A 24,279-nucleotide genomic window follows, 5' to 3' on the forward strand; every position below is an offset into this window, starting at 1 on the left:
AAACGAAACTGACAAATGAGGCTTTGTTACCTTGCAATAAGGTCCACTGAAGGTCAATAACAGAACAGTGTGGAATGATATTTCGGCGACGCACTGACGCGCCCGCGCCCGGCGCCACACGCGAGGACCACTCATTACTCGGGGTTAGCAGTGGGCATGTCATGGCGAGGGCTGCTAAACTATAGGGGGTTTATGGGGTCATTGTAACGTATATTGCTGGAATTGAAATTAAACCTAACTTTTCCATTCGGTTTAACATAGTATCTTCTATTTATGCACTTTCCCGGTTGCATCTCCTGCTGGCTGCTGCAGCTCAGTGTCTTCGGCTGCTCGTCAAACGAATTTGCATGGCGTTAATGGGGGGCCCTCGTCAGCATCAGCAGGCAGAATAAAAAGCTTCTAGCACATCTACCTAAGCACGCCAGTCGAGTCCCGAGGAAGATAAGCTACCCGTTCTACTTAGTATTATTATTGTATTGTACGATAGAGATGTATACACACACACACACACATATACACACCCTAAAAGCATACACCTTATCACCCTCTCTCACACATTATTTTAATTAGGTTTAGTTACTGTTACCCACTCTTTTGTAAGCCCCAAGATACAGGCTCAGCCTAGTTTGCGGCTTACCGGACACCTTTGTGCATGTGTATTTTATTATAAATAAAAATTATTCTATTCTAAAACAAAAAAAAGAAAATATGCTCGTGCTATTAAGGACTTGACATGCAGTTATGCTAGTCGCACGGTTGGAGATTTTGCCATAGCCATGATCTTAATACAGCTTGGAAGAGAAAACCTTATTGGGATTTAGCTAAACATGCCTTCCTGGACTAACCAAAAAAGAAAATGATTCCAATTTTAAAAACAGCAATTTGAATCACGTACCTACTAACCTGTCAATTTGTCAATAGACATAACTCAAACATACAATTTGCTACAGACTCCCTGCGAATATTTACTCATAACATTAAACAATACTGCAAATAATTTACAGTTTGACGAATTTTCAGAACTGAAACCTACCTTACCTAACCTTTAACCCTGTGTTATTTTCTGAAACTAGTGTGTTGAAATGCAGAGTCCTAAGATGGAGACGCCGGCCCCGGTGAGCCGATCCGGTGCCGGAGATATTTCCGAGAGAGAATTGTCCAGGGAGCGAAGCACCATGCAGACCACACCGCCTGCGTAAGTGGTTAGCTTTGGGATTTGTCATTTTCGAGATAAATATGTCATGTTCCTTAATGTTAAGGCGCGAGCCTACTTAGCCGTACTCTTCGCACGATTTTAATACGAAATCATAATAAATAGACTGCCGAATAAATTTATTAACAGTGGCGGGCTGGCGGGGCGTCAAACATTTTGTTGGGAAAGTCGGTGTATATTTTCCTTGTTTAAGATCTTTAAGTTACAACCTACGAAAAACCATTTATAATGGACTGGATGCCTTAAACAAAACACGCCACCTACTTATATACAGGTACCTTCCTAAACAAAAATTTAAAGATGACTGTTCCATTGTAGACGTTACCAGCGCGTTCTGCACAAGAACAAACTGTTTTCGGTCCCGGTGAACAAGTTCACGACCCGTTGCCAGCGCCAGAGCCCCAACCTGGCGCGCATCCGCAGCTGCCTCGAGGAGCTTCGCTCCACGCCCGCGAGACCCGTCAAAATCGGACCCAAAGCGGTATCTATGGAGGACTTGACGCCTACGAAGAGGATAAAGCGAGACAGGTATTTATATTTAGGCACATTTGATATACCTAGTCGTCATATTTCACGGAGTTTTACTGGGTAAGTAATCGTTACGTCTTCAAAATCTGGTAGGTAACTAACAATTTGCATTTACATCAAATATAATGAATAAATCAGGTAAAAATAAATTACTTAGAGTACGTTTTTGTTTCGCCTGACATTCCCCCTATAAATTAGGGCTTCGTGCGTACGGCTAACTTTGCGTGCTAGTATTTATAATCTAGAAGAAGGGTTACGAAAAATTAGGGGGCCGTCCGGGGTCAGGTGTGTATTTAATGTAGGTAAACAAACTATACTTAAGCAACAACTATGTTAGGGCCATGGTTAGGGTTTAGTGATATGACAGAATTATTTACACAATTATTTTACATTTGCATATTTTATAAGACTGGATACACGCTTAGAGTTAATATTATTATACCTATTACGGATTACGGAGACTGTCTTAGGTGACTGAGACTCAAAACTCAAACTCGTGTTTCTTACTTCCCCTCCCTTTCAATAGTCGTTTTTTTACAGTACTAGCAAAGAGATCTTAAAGTATCCCCTGGAGGGACCGGAGGAGCAGGCCGCGGCCAGGATCGGCCGCTTCATGTTGGTGTGCGCGTGGCGACGGCGGCGCGACGAGGTCCGGTGCCTTCGCAAGACGCTGGAATTCCAGGTTTACTTATATCTTATCTTATTTTAGAGGATTATATTAATTTTCAAGAAAAAAGTGGTTAACAATCTTTAGATCTCATAATTTGGTTCTCGTTGGACCTAATACCTACTTATTTCTACATAACTAGGTAATAAGTATCTAAGAATCAATCAACATCTGAATTTGTCCAACTGTCAGAGTACTGCGATGCCATGCTGCCACGGACAGATATAACATTCTAATGCAAGAGAAACCAGCTAAATTTTATACTGTTTAACCACACTTGCTAATTTATTCACCGATTTCAGATTTCATGTTCCGAACGTCTCCGGATCCAAGTGCATGCATTAAAGAGTCTGCTTGACTCTGACAATGGCAAGGTCCGTCTCGCTATGCGCGAGCTTGAGCGGCTCAAACAGCTTTTAAGGGATAAAGAGGCGGAAAAAAGCGTTTTAGAGAAAGTAAGTCAACTATTGAGTAATCCATCAGAAAACAGGCAAGGGAGTATAATGAATTGAGTGAATCTTATTAAAGTGCACGATATTTAAGCCAAATGTCTTGATGAAGCCCTTTGGTTAATCTTTGAATTTTGGCTGTTAAACTTGCTATCTATCTAATGATCACTTATTTCAAAATGCCAGACCATTAATTACATAACGTGTTGATCGTGTGCGTGGCCTCAAAGTGAGCCAAATAACTATAAATATGAGATTGAAAGTCCTTACTTAAAATGCTAACCAGCAATTCCTTTGCTAAGTGCTCAAATGCTTGTTTTTTCAGGAGAAGAACGCTTTGGAAAGAGATTTGAGTAACGCGGAAGATCGAGCGTCGGAGATGAGCATCGGTGAGTGTATAATAAAGAAACATGACTTGACACATTTCTATTTCAGCCGTGATGTTTGTTAAGTACCAACTTATGCTGTCTAAGTTTTGTGAATGGCACGCACAAGCTCGTTTCTTAAGGCTCCAGTACACAGTGGTCAAGGATGGTCCATGCCAAGCCATGCTTTGCAATGCGCAACAGTAGGCCTATATCACGTAGGTGGTCACACAATGGTGCATCAAAAAAAAAACAAAAAAAAACAAAATTGTAGGCTCTGATTGATATAAATCTATAATAAACTGATAAGTCTCTTCATTGCTCCACAATAATGACATTTTGGGCTATTAACATTTAATCAAGCGGTCAAAAATTTAAGAAACTAGACAAACAATGGCGACTGTGTGAACAACACAGGCCACGGTACGCCACGATTCCTTTGAAGTGTGCCAAAAAACCGACAACTCCCCGATTGCTCACCACGGCTGACAACTGACGGCAGTCGTCCGCCATTGCATACCATAGCCCCCTGTACACAATGGCCAGGGCGTGGCATGGCCCATCCTTCACCACTGTGTACTGGGGCCTTTACTGTAACCCTTTAACACATTCACTGCCCCCGACGCACTTGTGCGTCCACCGGCATACAAGTTTGTTCCTAGGCCACGCCCCTGGCAGTGAATGCGTTAACTCCCACCGATACGATATTGTCAATCAATATTGAGTCAACAGAAAAATTATCTCACGTCCCACCGACGCGATATCGGGTCAATTTGAACGTAAAGAACGTATATGGATCTAACTAAAGGTAGAAAGGCCACGCATTTGTATGTTTTTGTACTGATCTGCCCTTGCTCCATAAAGCTGGCTGCAGCGTACACCCCGCTACTTCTGTACCTGATGTCTCTTTTACTTCTGTACTGTAAATTGATGGCAACTTTCACAGGATGGCGTAACTGCCGCAACGAGGTGGAAGGCGTCAGAGCCGCGGCAGCGGTGAGCGAGCACGCACTGTCGCTGGAACGCGCTGCCAGCGCAGAGGCACGCTCTCAGCGTGATCGAGCCTACACCCGGGTTAGTGACGGAAAGTACCTATCTAATGTCAATATCTAAGTCACCTCTATAATGCGGCCGTGGCAGCGGTGAGCGAACCCTACGCACTGTTGTTGGAAGTGGAACGAGCTGCCAGCGCAGAGGCATGCTATTCAAAATAAGCCTAATCATGGAGGCAGACTTGAAGCTTCGCAACAATCGCAACCCTTGTGATTTTACCTTTTGAATATCTTTCTATATTATCAAAATTTATAAGCTACTTAGTGTAAGGGTGTAAAGTTGTTGTTTGACACGATCTACGATAGCGAAAGCTGAGCAAGGCTAAGATGTCAAAATTAAACCATAAGCGTTGGTTTTGGTACTTGTGGCTCAAAGTGGATTCTTCAGCGTAGCGGAGGTAAAGGCACCGAGGTAAACCACTTGCCGAGAGAAATACAATTTTTCTCGTCATCACTGCGAGGAAAAGATAAAATAGGTACCTACTTAGCTTTATTAAACATTACCAGTATAGATGTAATCTAACTGCCGACATTGAAGCTTTTCTTGCTATTTTCTCTAAATATTATTTTTAACTTGTATGCTACGCCTTACTCTCACTCGTGACAGTCGTGACGTAGTATCATATCAACGTCCCACGTCACGCCTTGATTATGTCACAATTAAGCATGAGTGACGAACACTCTCTTAACAACATAAAACAAGTAACAAATTCAACCTCTGTATCCTTTACTTTTCAGCTATCTCACATGGAAGCAGACTTGTCTCAGCATGAGGCACTGCTGGCGGCGACCGAGTCCGAGGTGGCTGCGCTCCGCCGCGAGGCCGACGAGAAGCAAGCCCTACTGGAGCTCACCAGCGAACAGCTGAAGCTGGAGAAGGAGTGAGTATACACTGTTTAAAACTACAGTGTATACCTTAGTAACACTGTTTATTGGTACCTATTCTCATTTCTGATTGGGAGGGTTAGGTGTTTGGCACACTTATAAATAAATATAAATAAATATTATAGGACAATTTTACATAGATCAATCTAGTCCCACTGTAAGCTCAATAAGGCTTGTGTTGTGGGTACTAGACGACGATATATATAATATATAAATACTTATATACATAGAAAACATCCACAACTCAGGAACAAATATTTGTGATAAACACACAAATAAATGGCCCTTACCAGGATTCGAACCCGGGACCTCCTGCTTCGTTAGACAGACACTTAACAGAATATAATTACCCATAAAATGATAGTTATTTGTTTTACAAGGGGGCAAAGTTGTTGTTTCAATTGGAAATCAGATTCCCTGTGGGAGAGTAGGTTCGTATCCTACCGACTGCGCCATGTCAGGAGATATACAAACGACCATTACCGAGCGTAGACCACTTTATTCATATATTGCTTAGCCTACCTACATTATTGTGATTATCAGGATACCTACAAACCACTCGTGCATGATACCAAACAAAATCAAACCGAATCAAATCCAAATTAATGTTATTAAATATTTATCATCCAAAATCATCATTTAAAAGTCAATTCTACCAGCAAACATAAGAAAACAACTCAAAATTTGCATTTGATTACTTTGCCTCACATGTGAATAAAATGCAACTTGCTATCAATTTTTGAAGTGCAAAGTAAGCCTTTTCGAGCTGGTGTGGTGAAAATACTTTCATAAATATCAGTATACCTATTTTATCCACATGTCCGGCAGTGGTCGAGATCGTTGCGCACGCGATTGCTCAACGCTAGCGGCACGCGTGGCGTTAGCCGCGGACGAGACGAGCGAGCTGCGGGGCGTCGTGAGCGAGCTACGCGCGGAACTTGCCCGGCTCGACGCCGAACTGCGCGTCACGCGCGAGCAGCTGGCGTGGTGGCCTCGTCCTCTAACTAGGTAACTATGATGACTGTCTTGACGCAGGGAGGGTTGCCTAAACCTAAAACTTAGGTCACTGCTTTTGCGACCACTGGTCTCCATTGGCTACATGGAGAACGATCAGGAATCTTGGTGGCATCAGATTTGATCGTCTGTCGATCGAACCTATTATTAATTTTATTGAATATCAGTCCGTTCCCTAGTAAAATGATGCACGACAAACTGAGTCTGACGAATAATCTGTATATTGACAGGATGATGGGCGCCGCGCGCTCCCTGCTGCGCTACCCACTGTCCGTGCCCGAAGCCATCGTGTGGGCGCTGGTGCCCGCGCGGCACGGCTGCTGATCTTGCTCACTCCTGTTCCAAGATCGTCCCTTTATCGATCGCACAGTATAGCCAAGCGGACGACAGACTCCAAAATCTGCTGAATTATTTCTGCTACTGTTGAAGGGTAGACCGTGGTGAATGGGAACACCGGGCGAATAGATTAAAACAATTGTTGATATTTAAAACATTGCCTATGATTGGCGTTGCAGGGTAAGATTTTAGTGCGCTCATATCAATGCAATTTTTCAAGGATGTTTTATCTTTATCCTATTCGACTCGGTTTACCCCAAGTTTAGATTATATAGAACGTACATTTTTATACCTTCGCTTTTAGCTAAACTCTGAGGAAAATTGTCAATGAGAAAGGTAAGTAGGTACCTACTTGTATTATTTATTACTTAATGTTCATTACTCAATAGGTAGTTTTCACGAGTTATGTTTACACGTATTTTGTAAGATTTTTCACGGATTTGATTTGCTGGTAAGTTTTAATAGATTTATTAGAATATTTTTAAGTGTTTAAATTATGTAATTTATTGAATATAATTTTAACGATACGGTTTATTTACCTATTTGATTAATAAACACCTTACATATCCATTGCTTCTTTAGGTAGGTAATATTCGAATAGGAGTAGTATATTCCTTTAGGCACTTTAGGGCATTCAATGACTCGTCAAATGTTCAGTTACCTACTAATAACTTTTTATTAAAATTATTATATTTAACCTATACCTAGATGATGAATTAAAACGCATTTTGCAAGACACTATCACCGGGTTGACAGTCTTCTTGATTTTAGCGCCACGCAACCAGAAGCGCCAATCGATCATAACTTACAAGTTAAACTGTTGTAGTAATCTACAAGCGATATGCGTGCGCGATGTGTCAAAATGATACGAAATCGACATCCGTTTGTAAGTCGAATCGGCCTCCTTGTATCAATTGGTATACCTATAGCTTTTCGATGAAAGAAAACTTCTTGAGGAAGCCGGACTAGATCCAATAAGATGTGGTTTCCCATCTGGTTCGGAAGGCAGGTGGCAGTTGGTTTCGTAAAATATTATTAATATTATATTAAATAGTAATTCCTGGGATTAGATTCGAGTGGAACTTGAATTTTATGGTGGCACTCTACACTGACATTGCAAACTCTGCAGAGTTAGCTTAGTAACTGTTATCAATTGAGTCGCTTAACTTCGAACTCGGGTAAATCCATCTGTCAGATTATGCGATTTTGGTATTAAGAAAAGGTAATAGGGTAGATATTTGCTGAGAGGGTCGAATGGATTTACCCGAGTTTGAAGTTAAGCGACACAATTAAGGTAGAAGTACTAGTACTCGACGCTGCACTAGTATTCGACATGGGCACTTTATGTCAAAGTAATATAGGTTAAAATTGAACGGCGAAGATTTTTCTGTATTCAAATTTAATCCTGGTCACTTTGACATAAAGTGTCCATGTCGAATACTAGTGCAGCGTCGAGAACTAGTACAGAAGTAATCAATGAAAAAAGTTAATAGATGTCAATTGTTTATTTCAGTCTTACATTTCTAAGCAACAATGTCTACAAAATATCAACATTTTGGAGTGGATTCCGGGTAACTTGAATAATTTTAATGATTATATTAAATATCTGAATGTACGATATGACTAAAAATAAAATTTCTGGACTCTACTGAAGATTTGATTCGGCTAGGACAGGTATTAATATTAACACTAATAACAGATCTAAATAATACTTCGCTCTATAAGAAGCTTCGAAAGTTAATCGATGGAATAAAAAAGCAACTGGTCACAAGTGAAATTAGCGAACTGATGACCTACCATGGACGCACATAGGGGTATTTCACTAGAAAAGCTGGCCAAAATGATTTATGTACATTTGTATCAGGAGTTCTATTGTGTGAATCCAAATATGCTATTTTAATTTATTTTATACAACTTTTATACATTTGCCGGTTGGTGTAGTGTTGTATCGTTTATATACCGGTCAATAGCAGAATAAAACATTATTCAAGTTTTAATTATTTGATAAACAGCTACTATCTGATCAATCAGACGACCCTTCATCACTTTCACCTGTTGAATCTGATGATAAGTCATCTGACATCGCGTTTGCGTCTATGTTTGGGCCAAGCATCATGTCCCTAGCAGCAAGGCTAAATGGTTTCGCTGATTTTAGAGGCTTAGGCCTAATGCTGCTCAAAAACGGATCTGACGTAAGTAGCAGCCGATTTAAGACGTCCAAATTGCACTGCTCTCTCGAGAACTTCCTTGAAAAGCTCTTCCTAAATTCTCGGAAGTGCTTATTTCTGGCCTCGGCTGCCTCTTCGGACAAATTTCCTATAGGGAGAAGGGCATGTTTCATTATAACAGGACCATGCAGTAAAATTTTGTGCACAGTTGGGGTCATTGGCTTCCAAGGATACAATTGGACATAGAGCTTGGCCGTGTCGTCGCAATATGTCTCAAATTTATTTAAATCTATTTTTTGGCCACTCGATATTACTTCGAGAATTGTAGCAAACTTCTGTATCAAGTTTAAATTCTTTATTCTTCATTAAGAATCTATTTTCTTCTCTTTTAGACCTTTGCCACCTAGTCTTAAACTCCCACTTCACATTCGCAAACTTGAGGAGAAACTTATCTTTCTGGTCTTGTGGGAATGTGGCAGAACTAGTAATTTTATTCATGACTGCATAAAGTTTTTGTAGAAATTGGGGTTCGTTACAGTTTTTCATCATACGAAAAATGTATTCTCTGGTCACTACTCTCACGCCAGAAGGACCTGCCATGATAAATCAGAAAATTATTTTTCACGACCGCAAAAATAAACTTTGTTTGGTAATATCCCTCAGTGTAAAAATTCTCGTAATTCGTTAATGGGCACTTCTGGGCACCCTAATTTTAAATAAAATTGCTAGAGAATTAAATGTCCTGTCGAATAGAACTACAAATTTAGCCCAATATAACAACTTTCGGCCTTTTGAGTTCAAGTCAAATTCGTAAATTCATAGTGCAAGAGAGTACTTACTGAAATTTGATATTAAATGTATATAACCCTTAGTAAGAAAATAATAATAAACAAATTAAATTAAGCATACCTGGTGAATCCATTTCCCGAACAGACATTTTAAAATATCACCTTATTTGTTGTCTAAATAACGCATAACAATTGTAATATTTATTATCGAATTTCCGCTTTCGTAGATGTGTTTTAGTAAGAGCGGTTAAATGATACAGATTTGACAAAAACCCACCACACGCAGCGAAAAATAAATATTGTTCTAGTATCTATAAATTATATGACTAAGGAGTTCGGCTACCCTTTTCCCGGGATTCTACGTTTTGATACATTCTACTAATGGCCAGCTTTTTTAGTGAAATACCCCTATGTGGGACGTCAGAAATAAAAAAATCGATATCTGCCTCTCTGTTACAATTAACGTCCTTATTTAACTAAATTGTTTGAATGAATAAACAATAATAACCAGGTAATAACATAATAATTTAATAATTAATAATACATTGCTAAATTTATTATTGCACACAATAAGTGGCCCCTATTTCACCCCCGTGACAGGTGCGACAATTGTCGACATCACTGTTATTACTGACGTCACATGCCTCCATAGGCTACGGTAACCGCTTACCATCAGACGGGCGGTGTGCTTGTTTGCCACCAACATGTTAATTAAAAAAAAACTCCACTATATCGCCAGTTAATAAGTACTTATTTTGCGAAGCTAATGACAATTGTCACAAGAAACACGACAATTCGTTGCTTATCATGAATAGTGGCATAAAACAAAATGAAATGCCGTTCGATTTTAAATCTTACCAGTAAAAGATAGAATATTAAATGCAATAGCATTTCATTTTGAGTTGTGCCACTATTCATGATAAGCGTCGAATTGTCACGAAATTCCGTCACAGAACTCATTTGCTGTCAAGAATTACCGAAAGTTCTTTTAAATCTTGTGACAATTGTCATCATTATATTATAAACATCGCAAGAGAAATATCTGTTTTTTGCGGATATAATAAAGTTTTTTTTAATAATACAATGATGGTGACAAACAGGAATACGGCCCGTCCGATGGTAAGCGGTAACCGTAGCCCATGGATGCCTGTGACGTCAGCAACAGTGAGATATGTCAAATTGTCGCACCTGTCACCGTGGTGAAATAGGGGCCTGATAATACAAAATTGAGATAGGTAGGTATACTTATTACAAATTACAATCAAAGACTTAACAAAAGCAAACAATACTTACGATTTATTGGGGACCTTAATAGTGACATCTAATTATCAAAAAAACTATTTGTCCAGCAGAAACGCAATAATACCAACGAAGGACTAAATGTAAAGGTAATCTGTTAAATAATTTATATTTTTAGACTAGATATAGATTCTGAAAATGGAGTTTACAGTTTTCTTTAGGCCTCTCGTCATTTGTACTAATGAATACAAAATGTAACTTAATCTTAATACCGCTAGGTAAGGTAACAAGTTAATTTGAAACAAAGAGCTGATTACAAGGCAAAGCAGGATAATAAACTAACCCCGCCGTATAGAAGACTCACTAGGCTATAAGAATAAATGTTTAACACAGATAACCGGTTGTATGTTGGTATCTAAGTATTTGCTGTTTCTTTCTACAAACTATTGATAAAACATTGTTAACAAAAATTCCTTCATCAGAAATTTAACACCTGATATTTTTACATATAATTTTTTTTATTATATAACATTTATTCCTTTTTTCAGGATACAGGAATCCAGTACATATATTTCAATACTGTACTTTTAACTTAAACAAGCAGTTACTAAGAATTAGTAAAAATAATATTCTGGTATACAACAGTAAATAAATTCCAAGCTGTCTTTACCACAGCATCAAAAATAAATAATTTAATGCATTTAAACTCATACAATGCATCTAGGTAACACTGATATAATATTATAACAAAATTCATGCTTCTTTGCATTCTAAAATACATTTTATAAATGCGTATGAGATCGCATAGGTATAGGTAGGTATTAGGTAGGTACATTCATAATCATTACCCATTTTAAGAAGTCCACTGGGCTCACAGGGCTAAATCGAAATTAAATAAAATTGATAACATTGTGACTGTAAATAAGTATTCTTTACTACGTAACCCGTCAAATGCCCAATACACTAGGCTACGGAACAGTATATACAGTTGTGGGAGGCCGGACACTTGACAGATTAAGTTTTCACTGGTTTATTGCGTTATTCCCATAACTTCCGAAAAAAAATCCAGTTAATTAATATATTTTGTCAGTTTAAGGAACTAATGTAGGTACACAAGGTACTTATATAGATTTCTAATATGTAATTTTACAACATTTACTGTTCATTTATGTACATTATAGTTACATTCCATGATCTAAGATGACAATATGGCGTGGTTACTTTATTGTCACTTATTATCAATTCCTCGTCCTTATGGACTATGCTTTAGGCAGGAGTCGCGTTGTGTACCTTATATTAAATTGGGGTTTGCCTCTTGGCTTATTAAAGATAAAAAATAAATATTGCACAAATATTTGGTTTAGGTTGCAGTACGTACACATAATAATTTACTACATAAAAGTGCTAACTAGTGACAAAAACATGAAACATAAAAAACCGTAACTTACGACTACAGGCGGTGTGTAACAACCCGCTATATCTTAGTAATCTAATATTGCACTTAGGTTTTAGAGACGCAATCAAGAATATTACGTAGACAACAACCTTACTAGAGATAACAAATATTAGTAGCATAAATCGTCGGCAAGCAAAAGTCACTAAGTACCATCACAAGTTCATAGCCATAGTGAACCATTATAGTACTAAAAGAAGGTCGATTTTTGTTTAATTTTTTTTAGTAATTATTGACTTTTGCTTGTCACCTGACGAAATGTAAATATTTTGGTTTGGACATCGGTCGATCGAAATCTGTATATTCGATTTTTTGTTTTCTTAAATAATTGGTCTAATTGTATACTTCAGAACCTAGAATCTGATACTCCTTACATTCGGTACAATATATAATAACTCGGGCTGTAATATTAGACGGGACCTTTATGCTTTTTGTAATCATTCGTATTTTCCTAATTCTCATAATTTTATGAGATACAACTCAGAAGTTGCACTAGTTTTTAATAGTTTTTATTACCTTTTCACAACCTACGTTTTTTACGACAGCGCAACCACACACAACTAGCAATATTGCATATTTACGTAAAATACGTATCTATAAAATAAGGAATGTGAAAAAGGTAATTGTAAACATCGTAATTAATATAAACTTACCTTTACTAGTGTAGTAAATAAAGGTAGTGGACCCCGCAGTAATTCCTCAGCCAGAAAAAAACTTTACAGTATGATAAAGTATCAATAAATAAAAAGTATTGTATAAATTTCCAAAGAATAATAATAATAGAATTAAAGTAAATACCTAAAGTCTTAAATCGTTAATATCTTTTTACGGAAAAATGCTCCGTTCAAACTTTCTTCACCAGACATATTCATGTAACGTATTGCAACAATATATGAAATATCAAAAAAATATCCCAGCAGAAATACCAGTATTATTAAATTAAAATTTTTTGGCGTGTCTTGGACCGGAAAATTGCTCAGTCTAATTTTTTCACTGGAATGCCATTTTATTGCCGTTTTATACCTACAAAATGAAAATCTAAAAAATTTCCACTCTCAGTTTTTAATAGTTCTATAATACATACATTTCGATACGCCTTTTTTTTTTGTTTATTTTTACCCACTGCGCCAAATTATATTCTAAGATCATATAAGAAGAAACAAATGACAGAGCAATTTTCCGATGAAAATGAGCGTCAAAAAAAGGAAGTATCATAAAAAAATATTCTGATGTTTGACAAAACGTTTAGATTTTTTTCTAGTATCACATACTGATACAAATAACTTATTTTGTAAAATAATTTTGGACTGAGGAATTACTCGGTTCGATATATAATCAGATTTGTGTTTTTACCTAACTTAGGAGTGTTTTTTTTTGGATATTTATAATGTTAGTCTCGGCTCATACTATACAATAACCAAGCTAAATTTCATCGACTGAGAAATTAATGCATTGGGTCTCCATACAACAACTTGCTTCATTTACTACACTATTACATGTTACCTTTGGTGTCAAAAATAGCTATAACATAAAATACGCAAAAATAAAAGTCTTTGAGACGTGACTAGAAGTAAATAGACGGTGGCAAGGCAGCACTACTTCCGGCTTCGCTCGCTCTTCTCAATATCCAATAATATTCGTGTCATTCAGCTTTAATGTCCTCAAAAATATCCTGGAAATACAAGAAAGACATTTAAGTTTCAATGTTGTCTTTGTCTATACGATACGGGGTATATCAGTGACGTAATTAGAATTTTATATGGCCCAACCAATTGACTCCAAACAATATAAAAGCCAGAATCATTTCTAGTAGTCCAGTCAACGTTGCAACACTACAACAGCGCGCTAAAAACACCCAGTGGTGGTCTTTGCATCTTGTTTGTTAAAATCTTTATTAAATAATCACAAATTAAACTTATACCAAGATGCACAACTTCATTCGACGCCACAGTGAAAGAAAAGAAAAAATGAATAATCTTTCCAGCAGCCGTGTGAACGTGAAATGAAAGGAAAATGAAACGTTCACTCGAGTGAACATTCATCCGAGTGAACCGTCTGATCCCACCTTAAGGCTCAGCCGTGTATATCCCTACTGTATCGTAGTACCTGACTCGCTCAGATCATGCCGAAGCCCTCGCCGCCCTCGTTGATGGCCCACAGCAGCGCGTGCACGAGCTGCTCGTACGAGTCATAGTCGGGCAGGCACAGCTGGTTGAAGCACGTGTGCGCCGTGGGCAGTGCACCGAACGTCGGCGCTGCCGTTATCTGGAAGCGAGGGTTCAACTCCTGCGGAAAAATGAGAAGAATGCTCGTATAATATTAAGACTACACGATCGCAGGATTGGCAGCATAGAAAAACGGCGTGAGTAAAATCGGGCTAATCCTGGTAAGGGATTCCCATATGCTAAGGGAATAATTGCTCTCCAGGCTTCCATGAACAAACGCATAAAGCTGGAACAGCGCTACATGGTGATGAACACTGGATTGTACTTTCGTCGCTGGAATACTTTGAAGCGCTCGTTCTTGTATTGGCACTTAGGTACATTTTCTAATTTTAAAATATGTAGATCGCCGCGCCGCCCATGTCACGTGTTACTAGGATGGGAGTTGTACATGAAAGCCGGCAGGCGGCAGCTGCGAGCAGCCCGTGGTGAACTGCAGAAGGCGCGCGCGCTCCTCGGCGCTGAAGTTGGCGACGGCGGCCCAGAACCAGCCCAGCAGCTCCGCCTATGTAACGTGTTACTAGGAGGGGAGTTGTACCTGGAAGCCGGCAGGCGACAGCTGCGAGCAGCCCGTGGTGAACTGCAGCAGGCGCGCGCGCTCCTCGGCGCTGAAGTTGGCGACGGCGGCCCAGAACCAGCCCAGCAGCGCCGCCTATGTAGCGTGGTACTAGGAGGGGAGTTGTACCTGGAAGCCGGCAGGCGGCAGCTGCGAGCAGCCCGTGGTGAACTGCAGCAGGCGCGCGCGCTCCTCGGCGCTGAAGTTGGCGACGGCGGCCCAGAAACAGCCCAGCAGCGCCGCCTATGTAGCGTGGTACTAGGAGGGGAGTTGTACTTGGAAGCCGGCAGGCGGCAGATGCGAGCAGCCCGTGGTGAACTGCAGCAGGCGCGCGCGCTCCTCGGCGCTGAAGTTGGCGACGGCGGCCCAGAAACAGCCCAGCAGCGCCGCCTATGTAGCGTGGTACTAGGAGGGGAGTTGTACTTGGAAGCCGGCAGGCGGCAGCTGCGAGCAGCCCGTGGTGAACTGCAGCAGGCGCGCGCGCTCCTCGGCGCTGAAGTTGGCGACGGCGGCCCAGAACCAGCCCAGCAGCGCCGCCTATGTAACGTGTTACTAGGAGGGGAGTTGTACCTGGAAGCCGGCAGGCGGCAGCTGCGAGCAGCCCGTGGTGAACTGCAGCAGGCGCGCGCGCTCCTCGGCGCTGAAGTTGGCGACGGCGGCCCAGAACCAGCCCAGCAGCGCCGCCTATGTAACGTGTTACTAGGAGGGGAGTTGTACCTGGAAGCCGGCAGGCGGCAGCTGCGAGCAGCCCGTGGTGAACTGCAGCAGGCGCGCGCGTTCCTCGGCGCTGAAGTTGGCGACGGCGGCCCAGAACCAGCCCAGCAGCGCCGCCTATGTAACGTGTTACTAGGAGGGGAGTTGTACCTGGAAGCCGGCAGGCGGCAGCTGCGAGCAGCCCGTGGTGAACTGCAGCAGGCGCGCGCGCTCCTCGGCGCTGAAGTTGGCGACGGCGGCCCAGAACCAGCCCAGCAGCGCCGCCTATGTATCGTGTTACTAGGAGGGGAGTTGTACCTGGAAGCCGGCAGGCGGCAGCTGCGAGCAGCCCGTGGTGAACTGCAGCAGGCGCGCGCGCTCCTCGGCGCTGAAGTTGGCGACGGCGGCCCAGAACCAGCCCAGCAGCGCCGCCTATGTAACGTGTTACTAGGAGGGGAGTTGTACCTGGAAGCCGGCAGGCGGCAGCTGCGAGCAGCCCGTGGTGAACTGCAGCAGGCGCGCGCGCTCCTCGGCGCTGAAGTTGGCGACGGCGGCCCAGAACCAGCCCAGCAGCGCCGCCTATGTAACGTGTTACTAGGAGGGGAGTTGTACCTGGAAGCCGGCAGGCGGCAGCTGCGAGCAGCCCGTGGTGAACTGCAGCAGGCGCGCGCGCTCCTCGGCGCTGAAGTTGGCGACGGCGGCCCAGAACCAGCCCAGCAGCGCCGCCTATGTAACGTGTTACTAGGAGGGGAGTTGTACCTGGAAGCCGGCAGGCGGCAGCTGCGAGCAGCCCGTGGTGAACTGCAGCAGGCGCGCGCGCTCCTCGGCGCTGAAGTTGGCGACGGCGGCCCAGAACCAGCCCAGCAGCGCCGCCTATGTAACGTGTTACTAGGAGGGGAGTTGTACCTGGAAGCCGGCAGGCGGCAGCTGCGAGCAGCCCGTGGTGAACTGCAGCAGGCGCGCGCGCTCCTCGGCGCTGAAGTTGGCGACGGCGGCCCAGAACCAGCCCAGCAGCGCCGCCTATGTAACGTGTTACTAGGAGGGGAGTTGTACCTGGAAGCCGGCAGGCGGCAGCTGCGAGCAGCCCGTGGTGAACTGCAGCAGGCGCGCGCGCTCCTCGGCGCTGAAGTTGGCGACGGCGGCCCAGAACCAGCCCAGCAGCGCCGCCTATGTAACGTGTTACTAGGAGGGGAGTTGTACCTGGAAGCCGGCAGGCGGCAGCTGCGAGCAGCCCGTGGTGAACTGCAGCAGGCGCGCGCGCTCCTCGGCGCTGAAGTTGGCGACGGCGGCCCAGAACCAGCCCAGCAGCGCCGCCTATGTAACGTGTTACTAGGAGGGGAGTTGTACCTGGAAGCCGGCAGGCGGCAGCTGCGAGCAGCCCGTGGTGAACTGCAGCAGGCGCGCGCGCTCCTCGGCGCTGAAGTTGGCGACGGCGGCCCAGAACCAGCCCAGCAGCGCCGCCTATGTAACGTGTTACTAGGAGGGGAGTTGTACCTGGAAGCCGGCAGGCGGCAGCTGCGAGCAGCCCGTGGTGAACTGCAGCAGGCGCGCGCGCTCCTCGGCGCTGAAGTTGGCGACGGCGGCCCAGAACCAGCCCAGCAGCGCCGCCTATGTAACGTGTTACTAGGAGGGGAGTTGTACCTGGAAGCCGGCAGGCGGCAGCTGCGAGCAGCCCGTGGTGAACTGCAGCAGGCGCGCGCGCTCCTCGGCGCTGAAGTTGGCGACGGCGGCCCAGAACCAGCCCAGCAGCGCCGCCTATGTAACGTGTTACTAGGAGGGGAGTTGTACCTGGAAGCCGGCAGGCGGCAGCTGCGAGCAGCCCGTGGTGAACTGCAGCAGGCGCGCGCGCTCCTCGGCGCTGAAGTTGGCGACGGCGGCCCAGAACCAGCCCAGCAGCGCCGCCTATGTAACGTGTTACTAGGAGGGGAGTTGTACCTGGAAGCCGGCAGGCGGCAGCTGCGAGCAGCCCGTGGTGAACTGCAGCAGGCGCGCGCGCTCCTCGGCGCTGAAGTTGGCGACGGCGGCCCAGAACCAGCCCAGCAGCCGCTCCCAGCCGCGCCCTGACCCCGCCACCAGCGCGTGCGCGCGCCAGTCCGCCACCGACACCTCGCCCGTTCCGCACACCAGCAGCTGGAAATTGACACAGATACATAATAATTATTAGGTACTCTATAACTATTGTTAACAACACTTAGGGCGTTCTCATCGCAGAAGGCGAGCAGGTTGTCGAGCACGAGCAGCGGCAGCCCACGCAGAAACGCGTCAGCTTAAAGCTTACAGTTCTGACTCACAATCGAGTACTTGTGCCGTTTATACAGTGGGTACCTCGAGTTCGTTCTCGGCGAAGATGGCGAGCAGGTTATCGAGCACGAGCAGCGACAGCCCACGCAGAAACGCGTCAGCTTAAAGCTTACAGTTCTGACTCACAATCGAGTACTTGTGCCGTTTATACAGTGGGTACCTCGAGTTCGTTCTCATCGCAGAAGGCGAGCAGGTTGTCGAGCACGAGCAGCGGCAACCCACGCAGAAACGAGTCAGCTTAAAGCTTACAGTTCTGACTCACAACCGAGTACTTGTGCCGTTTATACAGTGGGTACCTCGAGTTCGTTCTCGTCGAAGATGGCGAGCAGGTTGTCGAGCACGAGCAGCGACAGCCCACGCAGAAACGCGTCAGCTTAAAGCCTACAGTTCTGACTCACAACCGAGTACCTGTGCCGTTTATACAGTGGGTACCTCGAGTTCGTTATCATCGAAGATGGCGAGCAGGTTGTCGAGCACGAGCAGCGGCAGCCCACGCAGAAACGCGTCAGCTTAAAGCCTATAGTTCTGACTCACAACCGAGTACCTGTGCCGTTTATACAGTGGGTACCTCGAGTTCGTTCTCGTCGAAGATGGCGAGCAGGTTGTCGAGCACGAGCAGCGACAGCCCACGCAGAAACGCGTCAGCTTAAAGACTACAGTTCTGACTCACAACCGAGTACCTGTGCCGTTTATACAGTGGGTACCTCGACTTCGTTCTCATCGAAGATGGCGAGCAGGTTGTCGAGCACGAGCAGCGGCAGCCCACGCAGAAACGCGTCAGCTTAAAGCCTACAGTTCTGACTCACAACCGAGTACCTGTGCCGTTTATACAGTGGGTACCTCGAGTTCGTTCTCGTCGAAGATGGCGAGCAGGTTGTCGAGCACGAGCAGCGACAGCCCACGCAGAAACGCGTCAGTTTAAAGCCTACAGTTCTGACTCACAACCGAGTACCTGTGCCGTTTTTACAGTGGGTACCTCGAGTTCGTTCTCGTCGAAGATAGCGAGCAGGTTGTCTGGCACGAGTAGTGTGAGGCCGCGGAGGAACGCGTCAGTTTCTAGTCGACAACGCGTTGCCAGCCGCCATTGCGCTAGCGCGTCCAAGTATTTCATTTTTGTGCTGTTCGTTACCTGCCCAACAAAGAGAGTCCCATTAGCAAAATAGCCCTGTTACTCTTAAGCCCCCGGGAGTTTTTACTCTGTTTCGATCTCGCTGCCACTAAAAAATCGTGACAGAAAGCGAGATACCCAAAATGGTAGAAAAGACGAAGAAAGTCAAATACTCATAAAATAAAGTGCAACGAGTGCAACGTGGGTTTTAGGAAAATGCCCACGGCAGGGAAGTGGGTGCTTGGAAGGAAACAACATTTTTGAAGTGAAAACTTCTTGAGCGGCGCTGTGCACTTTTTGTGATGGGGAAAAAATGTTAAACTCGCGAGAGCGTAAGGCGTAAGACGTGACGTCACGTGTCATTGGGTTTTAACATTGAAAATGTTTTTTCGATCGCATCAGTATAGGGCTATACTGATGCGATCGAAAAAACAATTTCAGCCAGAGTGAGACATCGCCCTGGTCTCGTGAGTTTTAGGGCTACATGAATGGTCCAGGTCTCAAAAGATTCGTCTTAACAAGGGCTACAATATGGTGAAAAAATATTTTGAAAAAGTCAAAAACTCTTTTCGGAAATCTCAAAAATGTAGAAAAATGACGCATTTTTTCGGTGTCTTTTCGCACTAAATCGAAAATTTATCGAAAAAGAAAAGCGATATCGAAAAAATTAATAAAAGCCCTAGGGGTATTGAGTTAGGCTACATTTTGAAAAAACCGGACATCTCTATCTCTTACGGCCTAGGCTGTGGCTTATCCTTTATTGTGCGAAATGTCAGGATACCGCAGGAGGCGGGATACCTATACAAGTACGTAGTATGATTGAAGTTTGTTGATTATTGTATAGTTAAAGCTTGATATGTTATTGAAAATAAATATAAATTGTGGTTTTTTTTAATAATTTCCAAAACTTTTATTTCTTTCCAAAATTATTTAGATGGTTTAATATCTAAGTGTGCTCGTGAGTGCACATAATTACTGACATTGTTTGTTATAGGTAAATGTGATTTCAACATTTGTTTACCGTGTTGGTGATCAGTGATTAGTGCTGTTGGAGAGTGATTCGATTCTGTGTGAGATCTATTTAGTGGGACTAGAGTTTAAAACAATTTAGTTTATAGGTACATACGTCGAGAAAATTCGGATAGACGTCAGACGTCAAGAGGGTCCGCCTTGGAAAAGAAGGCAGGAACATTCCCGTTCGCAATTGATGGAAGTATTAAAATATAGTGATGTTCGAAATCAAAGATAACTAACAACAATTACCTACGAATCTACGATAGCTTCTGTAATTAAGTTGTAAGTTTATTTGATTCAGCATTGTTGGTGTAACATACAGGAACACTGATTTTTTGTTGTCGGGCAGGCAAGGGAAAAAAGCGCAGACACCGCCCATACCCTTATAAGTTGGTATGAATGAAGAAGTTACCTCGAAATACAACAACAGTCATTGATAACTGCAACTTGAAACCCCAGTGATAAGAATTCTTGCCCGACTACAACGACAAAATATTCCCTAATGTAAACAAACGGTAAGACTTGCGTTACTTTACTCTGTAGACCATAAACAATTCCTGCATATTTAATTTTTACAGGATTATTGAAAGAAAAGATAGTTGTGTAGTTGAAAGATATATATTTCTAATACAACTATCTTTTCTTTCATTAATGAAAAAACCCGATATACGATTTAACCCGTGTGGCGTCCTAGGGACCTACGTGGTCCGTAACTTATTTTGCACTCACAATAAAAATGTGAAATAGTTATTTGTATAACAAGAGAGCAAAGTTAGATATTTCTTCGAGTGCTTATTTTGAGTCCCGTGCAAGCAAAGATTCTATAATAGATTCACGAGCGTAGCGAGTGAATCAATTATAGAATCTTGAGCGTAGTAAGGGACTCAAAAGTGCACGAGATGTAAATAACTTTCATCTCATGTTCTACTGTGTGATGAAGAAGGATTACCTAAATTTTTCAGGTTCAGGATGTCTAATATTTACGTTCTCACTTCTGAAGTGAAAATTTGTGTGTACAACACGAGATCAAAGTTATTTGCATATCGTGTGCTTTTGAGTCCCTTCCTACGCTCAAGATTCTAAATTACACTATAGAATCTTTCGGTTGCACGGGACTCAAAATAAGAACTCGAACAAATATCAAGCGTTGATCTCTTGTTGTACAAATAACTATTGTCTAAATTAAAATAATTTGTACACTTTCTATATTTCTTTCTTTTTTTTTAGTATCGTATAGTTTTAATTGTAAAGATTTTTCGATAAATAAATTTTGTTTCATCCGTGTGGCTCTGTTTTTTTTGTTATTTATTATATCTATACATTCTACTAATTAAAATAATTTGTACACTTATAGTGCAACGTATATTTCTTTACTATTTTTCTTGTGTCATTTAGAGGAGCGCATGCGGGGTAGTTACTTCTTTACTATTTTTCTTTTCGAGTATCGAATAATTTTAATTGTTAAGAATTTTTAAGAAACTAAAATGTGAAAAAATCATTTATTTTAATTTAATTTTCAATGTACCCGAAGGTCGTGAGAGGCACGAGATCTGTGAATTTTTCTTTATTGATTTAAATGCCATCTAGTGAGTTTCCCTCTAACTGGTATAATATAACTCGAGTACTAACAGTGATGTGCTTAGGAGTTTCAAGTAATGCGACGAAATAACGCTAAGATGGCGTTAACCTCATATACATAGTGAAAACTTCTTTAGCGGCGCTGTGCAATGTCATTGAGTTTTCACTTCTGCCGGCACTCCCGGAGTGCAACCCGTTGTTTTTTTGTTAGTTTTTCTTTTGTATAAATAGTTATAGAAAACTGATCACAATTCACAGCTAAACTCACCCGTATTGTCGAGCCGTTGGGTATTAAATCGTGCGTCTCGACCAAGTGGCCGGACGTGTCGTACACGTCCTCCGCGAAGTGTATCTCCGGCACGGACTCGGCCGAGTCCAGGTCCGTTTCCAACAGGTACTTGATCTTGGACAGGTACAGTTCAGGGTCGTCTTGCTCGAAGTACTATTGAAAAGATTTCAAAAGTTATATGTGGTTCAACTTAATATTTTACGACAAAAGGCCAGAGTGAACACTGTCAATTTACTTACTTATAATTGTGTCACTAAAATTAAACAAATAAACTCCTTTCTTCTTCGCAGGCAAAACACAGAGTTGTCGGGTGTATTCTTCTCGTTCGTGGAAATTGCGGGGACAAATGCGAGTACACCAGTTATCGTCAAATCGTATTTTAGATGTAGGTAAACTTCGAATACATATTCCCTTCGTGATGATGAGGACTTGGATTGAGAAATTAATTCCTTGAACGTACGTGCTGGTGAATCGACTGGCGAATTATTGGGCATAGTGCAACACGTATGAGTATTTAACGCTACATAAATAGCGCGGTCAGGGGCCTGTTTCATAAAACCTGTATCTTGAAATATCAACACGCGGAAGTCTCATAAAAAATTGACATATAAAGAAAACGGATTGAACCCAGGTACTCGTACACATTAGATCACCTTGTAGTGCACGCGCAGGCCGATGATCTGCGCGAGGAAGGAGCGCGAGAGGCGCGCGCGCACGAGCTGGCGGTAGCTGCCGCCCAGCGCGCTCTCGTACAGGCACTTGCCCACCAGCTTGCCCGCCAGCTCGAAGTGCTTCAGCTGAAACAACGATAATCATATATGATATAATAGAGAATGTGCTTTCGTTATATCAGGGTAGGCCACATAGTAAAAGAGTTCTTCAGTATGACCTACTTACAAACCTACATGGCCAAAAAATCTTGTATACTAATCCTGCATTAGGTTCTATCATGCTATCTAAGGAAATGGTGGTCGTTTGGATGCTAACTTAATACAAAGAAGTTGATTATTACCAACGAAAATGTTTATATCAGGCAAATAAATAATGGTTTTAGCTTGTAACAGGTGTCAAAATAGATAGGAAAGTTAATTTAGCTCCAACATGAGTATGCAATTGTTAGCGTTTCAAACAAACGCCTTGAGGTAAAGTACCTTCATATTGGGACGGTCGTGAATATAGTTCACGAGGCCGGCGGGCAAATAATGGAAGGAGTGAACAGCCTGACGAGTCGTGGAGGGCCGAACAGGCCGAATCGGGCGTCGAACAGCGTACCGCACAACGGTGAGAACAATTTCCACTGTAATCCCTAGTTCACTACTGACAAATAAATACACACCCAGTTACAAGTACCTTAAGGTGCTTTGGCCGTTCGGGGTTGGGATGCACGAGGCCGGTGGGTGAGTCGTGGAAGGGCGCAAACAGGCCGAAACGGGCGTCGAACAGCGTACCGCACAGTAGCGAGAACCACTCCCGTCTCACTCCGCCCCAGTCCACTCCTAACAAATGCACCAAAAAAACATAATATGTAGTTAGTTTGCATTGGCGCTGATACGTCAATTTCCGGTTTAACTATTGTGACCATGTAGTAATAAAATACAAACAATAAAATTTTATGTGATTCCCATCTAAATAACAGCCGTTCTATTGAACAATGACACTAAATAAAACACAAATTATACAATAATATTACCATGTTCCAATTTCAAACGAATATGTGTTTACCAATTATTTATTTTATTGTTCTATAGAACTGTGATGTGATATAGCAAAATGACCTTGTTTCCCGTGGAAAGTGACGTCGAAGGTCTTGCGCCAGTCGGCGACGCGCGGATCTGCCCTCAACACTCGGATGGCCAGCTTGTCGTGCGGGTGCACCATGCGAACCTCGCTGTAGAAGAACTTCTGTTGGTTCTGGTGGTTTAAAAAATGGACGTATGTTGTGAGCTACCTTGTTCCCCTTGGAAGGTGACGTCGAAGTTCTTGCACCAGTCGGCGACCGTGAAGTGTCGGGTAGCCTTAAGACTCGTGGCAACGAGGTCGGCGCGTAAGACTCGGATAGCTAGCTTGTCGTGCGGGTGCCGCGCGTGCGCCTTGCGGACCTCGCTGTAGAAGAAGTCCTGTTTGTTCTGCCAGCAATAACCAATGCAATTAGAAACTTATTCGTCGATAGTATATATTGAATAGATAACGAATACTAGAAAATACGTATGATTCCAAATTGCAAATATTTTTCATTCGTCTCGTACAATATTTGTATGTTTCATCTTCTTTTAATATCTCGCGTTAAAAAGTTTCCCATGAGCATGGTACCTACTATGTGGGGCGGCCTAGAGTTGCCTATAACCTACTTAATACTTGTGC

General features: G+C 43.0%; 2 protein-coding genes across 2 annotated transcripts in view; one reads left to right on the top strand and one right to left on the bottom strand.

Annotated features, from left to right (window-relative positions):
• Nucleotides 1-905: 905 nt before the first annotated feature.
• Nucleotides 906-6,728, top strand: LOC134798317 (ELKS/Rab6-interacting/CAST family member 1). The gene is made up of 9 exons (XM_063770758.1): nucleotides 906-1,195; nucleotides 1,532-1,741; nucleotides 2,282-2,423; nucleotides 2,711-2,863; nucleotides 3,183-3,246; nucleotides 4,169-4,296; nucleotides 5,013-5,155; nucleotides 5,988-6,167; nucleotides 6,404-6,728. Exons 1-9 carry the CDS (start codon nucleotides 1,083-1,085, stop codon nucleotides 6,495-6,497), a joined length of 1,227 nt encoding a protein of 408 aa, XP_063626828.1. The 5' UTR covers nucleotides 906-1,082; the 3' UTR covers nucleotides 6,498-6,728.
• A 6,933-nt stretch (nucleotides 6,729-13,661) lies between these two features.
• The window catches only part of LOC134796413 (apoptosis-resistant E3 ubiquitin protein ligase 1), a 128,410-nt gene continuing 117,792 nt past the window's right edge, over nucleotides 13,662-24,279 (bottom strand). Inside the window, exons 12-19 of the mRNA XM_063768620.1 lie at nucleotides 23,867-24,044; nucleotides 23,269-23,414; nucleotides 22,572-22,715; nucleotides 21,898-22,071; nucleotides 18,906-19,058; nucleotides 17,564-17,758; nucleotides 14,264-14,443; nucleotides 13,662-13,829 (exon numbers count right to left, since the gene is read on the bottom strand). Coding sequence (XP_063624690.1) covers nucleotides 14,273-14,443; nucleotides 17,564-17,758; nucleotides 18,906-19,058; nucleotides 21,898-22,071; nucleotides 22,572-22,715; nucleotides 23,269-23,414; nucleotides 23,867-24,044 — 1,161 coding nt within the window. The 3' untranslated portion in view covers nucleotides 13,662-13,829; nucleotides 14,264-14,272. The remainder of the gene's footprint in view (nucleotides 13,830-14,263; nucleotides 14,444-17,563; nucleotides 17,759-18,905; nucleotides 19,059-21,897; nucleotides 22,072-22,571; nucleotides 22,716-23,268; nucleotides 23,415-23,866; nucleotides 24,045-24,279) is intronic.

Source organism: Cydia splendana, chromosome 1, assembly GCF_910591565.1.
Source record: "Cydia splendana chromosome 1, ilCydSple1.2, whole genome shotgun sequence".
In the NCBI taxonomy this organism is placed as follows: Eukaryota; Metazoa; Arthropoda; class Insecta; order Lepidoptera; family Tortricidae; genus Cydia; species Cydia splendana.

Bases quoted from the DNA above. Each gene is read 5' to 3' on its own strand.
- LOC134798317 (XM_063770758.1), top strand. From the start codon at position 1,083: ATGCAGAGTCCTAAGATGGAGACGCCGGCCCCGGTGAGCCGATCCGGT. The intron at 4,297-5,012 runs GTTAGTGACGGA...TTTACTTTTCAG, and splicing joins GTGATCGAGCCTACACCCGG to CTATCTCACATGGAAGCAGA. The intron at 6,168-6,403 runs GTAACTATGATG...GTATATTGACAG, and splicing joins TGGCCTCGTCCTCTAACTAG to GATGATGGGCGCCGCGCGCT.